Source organism: Clarias gariepinus, chromosome 26 (genome assembly GCF_024256425.1).
Source record: "Clarias gariepinus isolate MV-2021 ecotype Netherlands chromosome 26, CGAR_prim_01v2, whole genome shotgun sequence".
In the NCBI taxonomy this organism is placed as follows: Eukaryota; Metazoa; Chordata; class Actinopteri; order Siluriformes; family Clariidae; genus Clarias; species Clarias gariepinus.
Window position 1 is genome coordinate 16,468,652 of NC_071125.1, and position 15,421 is coordinate 16,484,072.

The following is a 15,421-nucleotide window of genomic DNA, read 5'->3' on the forward strand; positions in this document are numbered from 1 at the left end:
ACTTAATTTAATAATTTCCCTAGTCATTCTTTTGTGTCCATGCTACTTAACTTTAAGAGTTTCAAATATGTATTTTTAATTGAAATTTAACTATTTTTTTAAGTTTCCACATTACTTGGAGTGGGGCCTACTTTGTTTTATTTTTAAATGTCCTAGTCTCATTTAAAGTTATATATACTCACATTATCTAGTTAGGCATTTCTTATATGTTATAGTTAAAATACTAGTTGTGTAATTTTGTACTTTGAAATGCAACTTCATCCAGCACAAAACTTGAAGTAAGAACCACCCTAAAAAATACTGGGTAAATATTGCTGGGTTAATTTAACCCAGCAAAATTGGTTATTTGTTTAACCCAGCAAGATGGGTTAAATATTCAACCTAAATGCTAAGTCACATTTAACTATAATGCTGGGTTAATTTTACCATCAGTAAAAAAAAAAAAATATGAATAAAAAAAATGTCTATTAAACAGTTAAAATACTTTGATATACTGGTCTATTACAAAAAAACTTCCAAGTTTTGCAAACCATACATATATGCAATAAACATCATACTATTAAATGTTCCTAGAAAAAATATTTATTTTTCAAAAGCACAAGAACAGATAATCAACAGCAAGATCATTACCATACTATTACTCACAAGGGCAGAATGGAGTAATTGCACAAATAGGCTGAGGCAGCTTCTACAGAGCAGGATCTCTGTGACTCCAAATATCTTTTTTTCAGAACACAACTATCCAGCCCTGGTCTCATTTTAACATACAAACACTGTCTATGACGTTTCAAGTAGGCCTCGCTATTTCATAGCAACATTACAAAAAGTCCTATACAGGAGCACACTCCTTTGGATAGTTAATGTCAAAAATATAAAATGTCTTTAAGCACACATCAACCGCCCCAAGTAGTGTGCATTGCTCCAGAGCCTGTCCCACCAGAATGTCGAATGCCTAAGAGCAGCGCTGGTCATTTTCTTTCAACGTCAGGATGTAGGGGTACGGCCTTGACCCTTCAGCCTGCTGGAGGTATTTCACCATGTTGGTTCCAACCTTAGAAAGAAAAAAAAATGAAAGAAAGTAAACAATTTTGTTGAATAGCAAGGATTAAACTGAATAAAACTATTAATTTAGTGTGTAATAGGATTGATACTAAATAAAAAATGACAAAGCTGTCCAATAAGATAGGGTATAGGTAACCTGAAACAAAAACATGGAGACAGCTACTACCAAAAATAAAACAGCAAAATAAGCATGGCTTTTAGGATAAAGTCTTTTTATATGTCAGACTAGTTGATCTTGTGGTCTGCTTTGATTTTAAGCTAATTACCGAAAAAAATGTCATAGCTGGGGTCATACTGGCACAGTCACCCAAATATTAAGACTTTCATCTAGTAGTTACCTGTTCAGCTGTGGTACTTTTTCCTGTAGTTGGCATGTTGACTAGTTAATTTAGCCTGAGTCACAAGCAACTTTGGTTAAAGAGGGCTACCTGGTTAGCTTACATGCAATTACTGGTGATACATTTGCATACTTATCAAAGGGGGAAAGGTGTAAAATATTGTTATACCTCGGGAGAAATTTGACCACGGAGTAAATTACTAACTAGTGAAAAACGGGAGGTTAGCAGGTGTGTATATTTGTGAGACGATCAGTGTTTTGTAACACCCCAGCATTTTATTCTCACAAGCAGTGAGATTAATAAAGTTCTAATCTTAATGTGTTTGCTAACGCTAGTAACCTAACTAAATGCCTGCGTCATGCTAGCACTACAGTTAACGGTTTAGCGTTCATTCATCACTTCAGCATCTTCGTCACTTCGCAAACATTCTACAGAGAAAGATAAAAAGCTCAGACATCTTATCCGTTTCTTTCACACACAGCTGGGGTTCTTTGGCTAACTATAGCAGCTACTGTCAGCTAAATTATCTTACCTCAGACCAGCCTGAAAGTTTAAGTGTAACCTTAACACGGTAACAGTAATAAATCTTACATATAGTAATACTTTTTCAGTCATATGTGACTTAGGTGAGTGAACATGTGTATACAGACCTTGTATTTAACGCCATTTTCCCTTAAATGCCCGAGGAGGATGAACCGTCATCAGCGGTGTGGGAGCTCAAGAGAGACACGAAGCTCTGACTGACAGCCGCTGAATCCACCGGTGAACTTTGGGGGGGGGAGCCAAGCAAACTTCAACCCAGCAGCTGGGTTACACAAAAACTACCCAACTCTCTGTAAATAACCCAGAAAAATTACCCAAGAGCGGCAACCCAGCGTTTGGGTAGAAAAAACAACCCGTTAGGACTTCCGGTTGAGTGTTGATGGAGTAGGACGTGAGTTTGGGAGCTCCCACCGATTTTGATTAAATTGTTATTCATTTGCGCTTTTTGGGCATAATTTTAGTCCTGTTTTATTCTGTAGTTCGTTGAGTTGAGGGGTTTTACTCGGGACTGCAGCAAAAAGTATTAAAACTCGCAGTACAATTCAAACACAACTGAGGCCTAGTTTGCAAGCCGCGACCACATCCTCGAGTGAGTCATCACCTGTAAAGCCTCCCTCGAGCCAAGCTAATCCGGATATGGATGCTCTTAAAGTCGATTTGTTAGCCTCGCTGAGGAAAGATATCGCCGATATTTTTAAAAAAGAACTTCAGGATACTCTCGGTGATGTTTTGTCTACTATTAAATTCGACTTGCAAGCGGTGAAAACGCAGCTGGCGATGGATAAAGCTGCTAATGATGCTATCGTGTCCGAGCTAAAAGGTACGGTCAGGGAGATGGAGCACGCGCTTACTGTGTGCTCGGACGACATAGCCGAGATGAAAAATACTATTAAGTGCCTCACAGCTAACGTAACCCAGTTGGAAAATAAATGTGAAGACTTGGAGTCTAGGTCGCGCCGTAACAATGTTAGGATAGTGGGAGTACCGGAGGGCCCTGACACGTGCACCACTGCGGCCGTGGCCTCCTTGCCGAAGGAAGCCTTTAATCTGGAGAAGGAGCCGCTTTTGGATCGATCCCACAGGACCCTCCAACCCACACCTAAGCCCGGCGACCGTCCACGAGCCATTATATGTAGGTTTCATTACCACACTGACTGTGTTGACATTTTACGTCGCGCTAGAGAACGCCGACAGATTAAAGTTGGAGACCAGACCATCTCAGTCTTTCCTGACTACACTGCTAAGATAGCACGCGCTCGGGCTGCATTTAATACGGTCAGGCAGCAGCTGCGTGGCATTGAAGGTGTTCGGTACGGCCTGTTTCATCCAGCGCGACTTCGTATCACATATAAGGGTGTTGAGAAGAACTTTGTGTCAGCGGAGGAAGCCAGTGATTATGTCAAAACTGTGAAACGCTGTAAACTAACTTAAAGAACAAAAACAAAGAAAAGGTGGTCGGAGCAGTCGTGACGGCAGCCGACCTCACCGGCGCCATCTTGGAATCCAATTTGAATTTGATTTACAGAGCAGGATCTCTGTGACTCCAAATATCTTTTTTGCAGAACAAAACTATCCAGCCCTGGTCTTATTTTAACATACAAACACTGTCTATGACTTTTCAAGTAGGCCTCGCTATTTCATAGCAACATTACAAAAAGTCCTATACAGGAGCACACTCCTTTGGATAGTTAATGTCAAAAATACTTTAATAGTGCCAACCTCAAACGTGCAGCGCCAAACTTTTATCAGCACATCACTTGCCCCACCAGGGGCGAAAGGACACTGGACCACTGCTATACAACGGTCAAGGACGGCTACAAGGCACAATCTTGTCCACCGTTTGGTAAATCCGACCACGCCGCCATCTTCCTCATGCCAAAATACAAACAAAGGCTGAAACAGGAAGTTCCGGTTCAGAGGGAGGTCGCGCGCTGGACGGACCAATCGGTGGCCGCGTTACAGGACGCACTCGATGACGCAGACTGGGACATGTTCAGAAACAGCTCCGATGGTGACGTCAGCGTGTTTACGGAAGCGGTTGTGGGATTCATCGGGAAATTAGCGGACGATACCGTAGAAAAAAAGACTATTAAAATGTTTCCCAACCAGAAGCCGTGGGTGGATAAAACCATCCGCGACGCTCTGAGATCTCGCACCACTGCCTACAACACGGGACTCGCGTCGGGGGACATGGAACCGTACAAGGCTGCGTCATACAGCGTCCGGAAGGCGGTGAAAGAGGCGAAGCAGCGCTACGGGAGGAAACTAGAGTCACAACTCCAACAGAGTGACTCTAGGAGCCTGTGGCAGGGACTAAGGACAATAACGGATTATAAAGCACCAACATCCGGTATGATAAACGTAGACGTGTCTCTGGCAGATGAGCTGAACACTTTCTATGCTCGCTTCGAGGCTGCAGCTAAGGACGCTAGCGATGCTAATGCTAGCGGCGCTAACGGCTGCAGACAGGAAGTCACTGCCAGCACCGGAAGCGCGTTCATCATCACCGAGCATGACGTGAGGAGAGCCTTCAAGAGAGTGAACACCAGGAAAGCAGCAGGACCAGACGGCATCTCAGGCCGTATTCTCAGAGCCTGCGCAGACCAGCTAGCACCTGTGTTCACTGAGATATTCAACATCTCTTTATCTCAGTCGGTGATCCCCACATGCTTCAAAGAGTCCATTATTGTTCCTGTCCCAAAGAAACCTCATCCTGCTTCCCTCAATGATTATCGCCCTGTAGCCCTCACTTCAGTAGTGATGAAGTGCTTTGAACGCCTGGTCAGAGACTTCATCATCTCTTCACTACCAGACACACTCGACCCACTACAGTTTGCTTATCGTCCAAACCGTTCCACGGACGATGCAATCTCTCATCTCCTCCCTACATCTCTCACTCACCTGGACACTCGGAGGGGGAATTATGTGAAAATGCTCTTCATCGACTACAGTTCTGCATTTAATACCATAATTCCCTCCACACTTACCACCAAGCTGGAGCACCTGGGACTCAGCTCATCTATGTGTCAGTGGATCTCCAACTTCCTAACTGGCAGACCACAGGCAGTAAGGATGGGCGGACATGTCTCAGCCTCCCTCACTCTCAGCACTGGAGCCCCCCAGGGTTGTGTTCTGAGCCCCCTGCTGTACTCTCTGTACACCCACGACTGCGTGGCCACTACCAGCTCCACCACCATCATCAAGTTTGCTGACGACACTGTTGTGGTGGGCCTGATCACGAACAACGATGAGACGGCCTACCTGGAGGAGGTTGGAAATCTGGAGAACTGGTGCCAGAGAAACAATCTCCTCCTGAATGTCAGTAAGACAAAGGAGCTGATAGTGGACTTTAGTACAAAGCAGGTGAGGAACTACCGGACCCCCGTCATCAACAGCAGCCCAGTGGAGAGAGTGGACCGCTTCAGATACCTCGGTGTTCGCATCACGCAGGACCTGGCATGGTCCTGTCACATCAACACCAAGGTAAAAAAAGCCCGGCAGCGTCTCTACCACCTTAGACGCTTGAGAGACTTTAGACTGCCCTCCAAGGTGCTCAGGAATTTCTACTCCTGCACCATCGAGAGCATCCTGACGGGAAATATCACGACCTGGTTCGGGAACAGCACCATGCAGGACAGACGAGCTCTACAGAGGGTGGTGCGATCAGCTGAGCGCATCATCCGCATCGAGCTCCCTGACCTGCAATCGATTTACAGCAAGCGGTGCTTGACCAAGGCCAGGAAGATCGTGAAGGACCTCAGCCACCCCAATAACGGACTGTTTACTCTGTTGCGGTCTGGGAAGCGATTCCGCTCCTTGAAGGCCAACACAGAGAGACTGAGAAGGAAGCTTCTTCCCGCAGGCGATAAGGTCTCTCAACCACACCACTATGCAGAACTACACAATATTTTCATAATTGGTCAAATCTATCAATCTTCTTACATCCATGAACACTATGGACAATTACACGCTAACCTTCCTTTATATATACACTACATGTCGTACGTTACATCCTGGACCATTGCACAAAGACACTTTAATAACTTTGCACACCTACCTTCACAACTACACTACATTTTACAGTTTTACATTTACATCCTGGACCAGTGCACAAAGACACTTTAATAACCTCTGCACTAAGACACTTGTTCTATGCATATTTGCACACACCGTACAGTATATTTCAATTTTCAATTTTGTACATCATATTTCTATTTTTATTTTTAGTTCTATTTTTTCCTAGCACATTTTTATTTTTATTTTTAGTTCTATTTTTCCTAGTTTAATTTAATTTTTTAATTTAATTTCTATCGTATTTCTTTTATTTATATTTATTTCTTATTTGTAAAATTTAACTCTCTTTTAGGGTCAATGGCAGTCGTATAATGCATTTCACTACATTTCGTACTGTGTATGTTTGTGTATGTGACAAATAAAATTTGAATTTGAATTTGAATTTGATTACTGGGTGAGCCTCAACAGCCGTTCAGTTTGGTGCTATAATGCTGTTAAGTGTTTCGCTCTCATTAGGGTTAACGCTACATGCACATTTTTTATTATTATTATTATTATTTTTTAACGGTGTTGCTTTAATTACCGTACTGTTTGTTTGCTTTTTTATTCACACTTACATAGGAATACTAAATCGTATATTATACTCTTGTACTCCGGATTAGTCCAGCACAATCTTTTCTATGCTTACTGCATCTATTTGCACAGGACTTGTTTATTTGTATTTTTACGTATTTTTGTTTTGTTGGAATGTTCATCTTCTAAGGAAACAGTATTTTGTACTGTTAGTTTTTATTTTTTATTTTTTATTTTTATATATATATATATATATATATATATTATATATATGTAACGTGTTTATAGTTACACGCACACTGTTATACAGTGTGGAAGTCGGTGGGAGTTTTTTTTCTCTCTCTCGTTTTTGTTTGTTTTTGTTTGTGCTCCGGCTAGTCCATTCACTTCGGTGGATTATTTTTGCTTTTTTGGGGAACACTGCTGTCTCCTTTGTTCTGTGATGTGGAGACTCTGGGTGTATTTGTGTTTAGGGGAATTTGGTATTTGGCGGGGGAGGGGGGGTCCCATTTCGGCTCTTTACGACCACTGGCATTTTGGCTGTTGTGTTTTTTATTTATTTATTTTATTTTTATTTTTTGAATGGTTAGTGGCAATATAGATCCCAGCATTGCTGGGTCAGGCATGCCTTTTAGATTCATTAGTTGGAATGTCAGAGGTATGGGTAACCCTGTTAAGAAATCTAAGGTTTTCACACACTTGAAACGTTTAAATTCTGATATTGCATTTTTACAGGAGACTCATCTTCGCATTAAAGATCATTATAGGTTATATAGCCCTTGGGTAGGTCAGGTTTTTCACTCAAACTTTAATTCGAAAGCTAGAGGAGTTGCCATTCTCATTAATAAGAAAGTTCAATTCTCATCGACCAATGTTATCGCTGATAGGAATGGTAGATACATCATTGTTGCCGGTACCTTAATGCAAAAAAAAGTTCTGTTGGTAAATGTATATGCCCCAAATTTTGATGATGCTGAATTTGCTAATAGATTGCTGAGTAACATCCCCTTCTTGGATACCCATTTGCTGATCCTTGGTGGAGATCTGAATTGTGTTTTTGATCCCATCTTGGATCGATCTAATCCTCGTAATCTGACTCTATCATCTATGTCTAAAATATTCTCAGATTTTATGAAAGAGAACGATCTTATTGATCCATGGAGATTTCTCAACCCTTCGATCAAAAAATTTTCTTTTTTCTCTCAGGTGCACCATTCTTATTCCAGGATTGATTACTTTTTTATTGACAGAACTCTTAATTCATGTGTTAATTCTTCTGACTATTCTGGTATTGTAATATCTGATCATTCACCTCTGCTAATGGATATCCAACTTTCTACCTATAAACGTAGCCCACCACTTTGGAGATTTAACTCTCTTCTTCTGGCAGATAAAGAATTTTGTGAATTCATTTTAAGTTCTATTGAGGAGTTCTTGTCCTTTAATCAAAATTACTCAGTCTCATATTCTCTGCTCTGGGAGACACTTAAATGCTACCTGAGAGGTCAAATTATTTCTTATTCTGTTCTTGCTAATAAAAAGAATAATGCCAGGCTTAAAGAACTTACATCTGCGATTAGTAACCTTGATCAAAGTTATGCACTCAACCCTTCTCCAGAATTACTGAAGCAGCGTCTTGATTTGCAAGCAGAATTTAATCTAAAGTCAACTAAAGAGGCAGAGCGCTTGTTACTTCGCAGTCGTGGCTCATATTATGAATATGGCGACAAAGCAAGTCGCTTGTTGGCACATCAGTTACGACGACAAGCCACTTCGCGTTTAATACCTAGTATTAAAAACACTTATGACACGATTACCACAGATCCCCTGGAAATTAATTCCATCTTTAAAGCATATTACGCTTCTTTATATAAGTCAGAATTTTCTACGGACAAAGCTAAAATGAACGAATTTCTTTATAATCTTTCAAACCCTGTTATTGATACTAATATTGCCGGGCAATTGGACTCCCCATTTTCCGTTGAAGAAGTGTCAAATGCTGTTACAGCTATGCAGTCTAATAAAGCCCCAGGCCCTGATGGGTTTCCAATTGAATTTTATAAAACATTTATTGGTAAATTGGCACCATTGCTTTTATCTGTGTTTAATGAATCCTTGAAAAGGGGTTCATTACCACCAATTTTCACACAAGCCACTATAGCACTCCTTCTCAAAAATGACAAAAATCCAACCTCCTGTGGTTCCTACAGGCCATTATCTCTGCTTAATGCCGATGCAAAGGTGTTGGCTAAAGTGATTGCATCTCGCCTAGAGGATGTGCTTCCTGGTATTATATCTGAAGAGCAAAACAGCTTTATAAAGGGACGTCAATTGTTTTTTAATACTCGTACACTCTTTAATGTTATTTACTCAAATAATCTATCTGAACTTCCCGAATTTGTGATCTCTTTGGATGCTGAAAAGGCTTTCGATAGGGTGGAGTGGGAGTACTTGTTTGCAGTTTTAAAGAAATTTGGATTTGGCGATAAATTTTTTTCTTGGATTCGGCTTCTTTATTCGTCCCCTAAAGCCAGTGTTCATACTAATGATGTTTATTCTGATTATTTTGCTCTGGGTCGTGGATGTCGTCAAGGTTGCCCTTTGTCACCTTTACTCTTTGCCATCGTCATCGAGCCTCTGTCCATCACATTGAGATCTTCCTCTGTATTCAAGGGAATCATTCGTAATAGAATTGAACATAAATTATCATTGTATGCAGATGATTTGTTGTTATATATAAGCGATCCTGCACTCTCCATCCCTGCTGTTTTAGGTATTCTGGAGAATTTTAGCTCGTTTTCTGGTTATAAATTAAATTTGGGGAAAAGTGAGTGTTTTCCCATTAATACGTCAGCATGTCAACTTCAACAGTCCGATCTACCCTTTCATCTTAGTCCATCGGGGTTTAAATACTTGGGGATTAATGTGACTCGTTCTCTATCTGGCCTTAAATCAGCTAATTTTACTCCCCTTATATCAAGAGTTACAGCTGATATTCTAAGATGGGGTAATCTCCCCCTTTCATTAATCGGTAAGATTAATGTTGTGAAAATGAATATCTTACCAAAATTTTTATTTTTGTTTCAGTCGATTCCCTTATTTTTGCCAAAACATTTTTTTGTCTCACTGGACAAGATTATTGGTTCTTTCATTTGGGGAGGGAAGCCACCTAGGGTTCGTAAAACTTTACTGCAGAGATGCAAATTCAGTGGAGGACTTGCATTACCTAATTTTCTAGCTTACTACTGGGCTGCTCACATCCATAAACTTTGCTACTGGTTAAAATCTTCTGGGTCCTCTTGGTGTAAATTGGAGCTATCATCCTGTAAGGGATCTTCTATACCGGCTCTCCTTTATTCCTCTTTACCTATAAAACCCTCTATGTATACAGATAATCAGGTAGTTCTTAACACACTTAAGATCTGGTTTCAGTTTAGACGGCACTATAAATTTGTAAGGGCATCTTCCTCGGGTCCTCTAAACGATAACCATTTGTTTCCACCATCACTTTTGGACTCGACATTCTCAGTGTGGAGTAAAAAGGGTATAAAACAATTTAAATATTTATATGTGGATGGTGTCTTCGATAGTTTTGCCAATTTGTCATCTCGTTATGATCTCCCCATTACCCACCTGTTTCGCTATTTTCAAATTCGAAATTTTGTTGCCAAGTGTTTCCCTAATTTCCCCTCTTTACCTCCAGAACAGCAGTGGGAAACTATGATATCATTTATTCCCCATCATAGAGGAACCATTTCTAAACTCTATGATTCTATTCTGTCTCTTAGTATCCACTCAAATGTTAAGCTTAAGTCTACATGGGAGGGGGAACTGGGAATTCAAATACATGTCCTGGGAACAGGCTATAGCGAGGGTACGGTCTTCCACCTCTTGTGCTCGTCTTGGACTTATTCAATTTAAGGTCATACACAGGGTACATTTCTCTAAGTCTAGACTTTCTGAAATGTATCCGGATGTGGAAAACAAATGTGATAAATGTCATGGCTCTGCCTGTCACCTTAGCCACATGTTTTTTCTATGTCCTGAGCTAGAAGATTTCTGGACAGGTTATTTTGCTATTATGTCAACTGTTCTTGGGGTAACTCTCCAACCTTGTCCTCTAATTGCTATATTTGGGATTCCTGATCGCTCACTTACACTTAACTCTACACAAATGGATATCATAGCTTTCACATCCTTATTAGCGAGACGGCTATTATTGTTGCACTGGAAGTCTGCTAAACATCCTACTATCTCCCAGTGGCTTAAGGATGTCATGTTTTTTTTTAAACTTGAAAAAATTAAATATACATTAAGAGGATGTACAGCCAAATTTTACCACAATTGGCAACCTTTTATTTCTTATTTTACTAGCCTGGAGGTATTGCCTGATTAAATGTATAACTGTTATAGTTATATTTATGTAATATGTTTGGTGGTTGTTTTGAGCCGTGTGGGACGGGGGTGGGGGTGGCGGGGTATTGGGGGTGTGTGTTTTTTTTTTTGTTTGTTTTTTTTTGAGTGTTTTTGTTTAGTTTTTTTTTTTATAATATATAAATATATTTATTGAAAAATGAAGAAAGGTAAATTGTATGTCTGTAACTGCAACTACTGTATTGTTTTCCTTTTTTCAATAAAAATATAAAAAAAAAAAAAAAAAAGAAAAAACAACCCGTTAAAACTTTTTACACACGAGATGAACATAATGCTCCAAAGAGTTGTTTCCTACCGCAATGAGGCTTTGGTACACTAATTTGATACGGGGTTTCCCATGCTTTTTCCATGGGGAGGCAGTTTTATTTAAACAGAGTAAAATGAACAGGATTATTGCTTGTTGTGTGTGTCCACTTAAAAAGATTGTCAGGGATTACGTAAAAAATATATGTTAAGGAAAAAATGCACATTGTCTTGTATTCTTAACAAATGCAGATTAAGTTCTAACTTAGATATATTTATGTAAACGTACAAACTTGATTATTTATTGTTGAATACACAGATTTAATTATGCTACATTTACAACATCTCAGATTCATTTTTTTCAGTGTGGGTTTGAAGATTAGCTTTGTTTTGTTCAGAAATTTTGCTTGAGATGAGCAAAAGAATAAAACAAAATTGATATAAAATCTGATAATAACTGAAGTATTAAAACTTGACATCTGTTTTGTTTGTTAGAAAATATAAATATGACAGGATGCAAGTGTAATATGTTTAAATGTAAGACTAAATTACTAAAGAAAATAAAATTTCCTATATCCTACTTAGGAAATATTGGTTAAAGGAACTTCCCCACAAAACAGTTGTGCTTTCTAACAGCTTTTAACTGATGGAACTTAGTTAGGAAATTAGTAAACAGTGTAAGGATCTGTCCAATGACACAAATTTCGAAGCACTTGTGATGTGTCAAGCCAGCGGTTCAGACAGTGGGCTGTTGATACGAGTGCAGAACTCATGCAGGTCCATGTAAGGACTGGGTCGCTCCAGAACCAAGATGAAGCAAACAGACACCTTAAACCATTGCAATAGCTCCACCAGGTTCTCACAGTGAGGTGGAATGGACACCATCTGCATCAACGCGACCTCCAGAGGCAGGCTGTGTGTTTCTCCAGGCTGAAATCGGGTTAGCACGGATTTAGTGGGAGAGGTTTCTGAGACCTGATTGTGACGTGTGGAGTAGGTCTACTTACCTTGCTGATGTACTCCCTGGAGACAGATTTGTCCACATATTTAATAACAACCTGTTCACATACACCAAACATAATTAGGAAAAGTAGGATTTCCTGATAATTTCCATGTAAATGTAATTAAGTGTATATGTGCACGCAACTTACCGATTTTTCTGCCTTCCTCACTTCAGCATAGACCAAACCCATGCCTCCTTCTCCCAGCAGCTCTCCCACCACGTACCGTGCTGCAAACGCCACTATTAAACAAATAGACAACAATCATTCTGATGAATTAATTTATAAAAAAAAAAAAAAAAAAGCATCTGAAATAATCACACCACCATTTGTACAAAAGCTGGATTGTAATGTACCTCCCCCTGTGGTGTGCTGTTTAGCTGTACAGGAGAAGACCGGAGCACAGGACTCTCAGGCCGTTTAAATGATGAAAAGCCTGAAAACCTGTCTGGATCAAAGTGGAACCCTGGAGATGAAGGCACTTTGTCCTGCTGATGGAGCCGACGAAGTTTCAGCAGCCATTCAGGTTTCTCTGTCTTCCCTCAGTGAAGCTGTTTAGAAAACTTTAAGACAAACAGGGAAAGTGGGTCGGTAATCAGACACCACTATAAATTCATGAAGGATTTTATCACATTTACTTGAACAATCTGCTCCATCAAGACCGCTGTGATGCTGGACGGCGAGGTGATGACTGCTCTAGCGATACATTTACAATACTCAAGCGCTTGAGCAGAAAGTCCCTCCTTGGCTAGCATGCTAGCATGAAAGAGCTTGTACTCCTGTGACAGACATAGTAATTTGTTCTTAATACAATGATTCCTGCTTGTATTTGACATGCGAAATAAATAAAAAAATCTGACCTGGAAGCTTGGCTGAGCAAACCCTGAGGTCATAAAACAGCACATATTCATGAACCTCGAATCGCTTGATAGCTTCCCTGATGCCTGATTTCTCGAAAGGCAAGTGGGTGGAAAAGAGAATTACGTCTTAGTCATGAGTAAAGGTAAATTATCACATCCATGTACGTTAAACGCACATATGCAATAAATACCTTTCACAACCAAACAGATCGAAGCTGGAATAGTCGTACGATCTCAGCTCCAATTGCGCCGCCACGCAGCAGATATGCACCGTGAACATTCGCCATCTGCAGGCTGCAGATAAAAAGCCAAACATTAGAGATCATGAAACAATCCTGATTTCATGATAAAGTTATCATTACAAATATAGATTGTTACTTGTCCATACCAAGATCGTCTGCCATTTTAATTAGTGAGGTCAACATTTTGCATAAAATTTTAAATGTCTGAATTACATTTTCATTTGAAATATACAACCACAATAAATTGCATTGCCAAAAATTATAAGCACTGTAAATGCTGTAAGGGTTATTTTTACATTTAGATCAAATTTAATTGCAAAATCAGATTATAGCTTTGTGTTTCATGGATGAGCTTTAATTGCTGATGAGTGTTATCTGTGTTTATTTGTCACATACACAGTCATACAGAGTACGATATGCAGTGAAATGCTTAGACAACTGCTCGCGACCTTAAAATAAAAGACTATAAATAAGAAATAAATATAAAAAAATACAATAAGTTTAAATAAAATAGCTGTACAACAAAAATACACAATATAGAAAATATATGAAGAAAAATAGAACAAAAATAAAACAGCTGTACAAAGTAGGTATGGATTTATGTCATTTTTGTGGAATGAAATTAATGGTAAAAAGAAAATGGTAATGTCCAGGTTTGTGCAATCCACATATTTAAAGCGTCTTGTGCAGTGCAAATATGCTTAAAGTGATTTATTTAAAGTGGCTGGTGATAGAGGGATTTAACTAATGACCACGAAGTCTAGATGTGCAGTGGCCACTATTGTAAGTGAATGTCCAGAATGTCCAGAGTGAGTGTAAAAGTCAGTGTGAGTCAGTACTGTGTGGTGTACTGATTAAGAGACCGTATCACCTGCGGGAAGAAGCTCCTCCTCAGTCTCTCTGTGTTGGAGCGGAATCGCTTTCCTGACCTCAACAGAAAGAACAGTCGGTTGAGGTCCTTCATGATCTTCCTGACCTTGGTCCAGCACCAGCTGCTGTAGATCGAGTGCAGGTCGAGGAGCTCGGTGCGGATGATGCGCTCTGCTGATCGCACCACCCACTGTAGAGCTCGTCATGGTGTTGATGTGACAGTACCATGACAGGTCCTGTGTGATGTGAAAACAGAGGTATTTGAAGCTGTCCACTCTCTCCACTGGGCTCTCGTTGATGACGGGTGTCTGGTAGTTCCTTTCCTGCTTAGTGCTGAAGTCCACTATCAACTTCTTTGTCTTACTGACGTTTAGAAGGTGGTTGTTCCTTTGGCACCAGTTCTCCAGATTCCTAATCTCCTTCAGGTAGGCCATGATGGTGGTGGAGCTAGTAGTAGCCACACAGTCATATGTGTACAAAGAGTAGAGCAGGGGGCTCAGAACACACTCCTGGGCGCTCCAGTGCTGAGAGTAATGGAGGCTGAGACATGTCCGCCCATCTTTACTGCCTGTGGTCTGCCAGTTAGAAAATTAGAGATCCACTGACACAGAGATGAGCTAAGTCCCAGGTGCTCCACACTCTAAAAAATGATTCTGTGGCCTTGTAAAATTCACAGTTATAAAAAGGTTATGTTACCTTAATAAAATCTCTAAAAGTCACATACATGATTGTTTGAGTTACACAAATCAAAATAAATGCCTAAAAAAACAACTATTAGTTTTGTCTTAAATTTACACTATAATTTAAGTTTAATTTAACTAACTGAATTATATTTTTAACATGCACTTAATATTTTTTGATACATTTCAATCAAAATATCTGGTAATGGAGTAATTGTACTGATTAGTTTCAAGAACTACAATTATAAAGTATTCCAACTCAATATTCTTTATTTTTAACAACAAAAACTTAAATAATTGAGTAAATTGCCCTGTGCAAGTGCTCATGGGAAGTCTGGTGTAACATCAGAGACAAGAAGGCTGTGAGGATGTGAGAATGGACATGAAGCACCTGGAACATTCTGGAACATTCCTTACAAATCCTGGTGAGTAAACAGCTAACACAAGTTACTGTAATAATGACTCTGTCTGCCTGCACACACAACTTTATAGGGTGTGAGTTACTGTTCTGAATCCTGTCACAGCCGAGCTCCAGAGCTAACGATAGCTAGCAACAGGCCA

At 39.9% G+C, this 15,421-nt stretch overlaps 1 protein-coding gene across 1 annotated transcript; it reads right to left on the reverse strand.

Moving 5' to 3' along the window:
- Positions 1-11,930: 11,930 nt before the first annotated feature.
- Positions 11,931-13,472, reverse strand: LOC128513868 (serine/threonine-protein kinase pim-3-like). Its single transcript, XM_053487421.1, has 6 exons — positions 13,447-13,472; positions 13,299-13,362; positions 13,069-13,159; positions 12,359-12,450; positions 12,215-12,307; positions 11,931-12,137 (listed from the first exon to the last, which is right to left on the reverse strand). The coding sequence occupies exons 1-6, from the start codon at positions 13,470-13,472 to the stop codon at positions 11,931-11,933; spliced, it is 573 nt and encodes a 190-aa protein (XP_053343396.1).
- Between the last annotated feature and the right edge of the window lie 1,949 nt (positions 13,473-15,421).

Bases quoted from the DNA above. Each gene is read 5' to 3' on its own strand.
- LOC128513868 (XM_053487421.1), bottom strand. From the start codon at position 13,472: ATGGCAGACGATCTTGGTATGGACAA. The intron at 13,363-13,446 runs GTAACAATCTAT...TTTTATCTGCAG, and splicing joins GACGATCTTGGTATGGACAA to CCTGCAGATGGCGAATGTTC. The intron at 12,451-13,068 runs GTCAGATTTTTT...TTTGTTTAATAG, and splicing joins TTGCTCAGCCAAGCTTCCAG to TGGCGTTTGCAGCACGGTAC.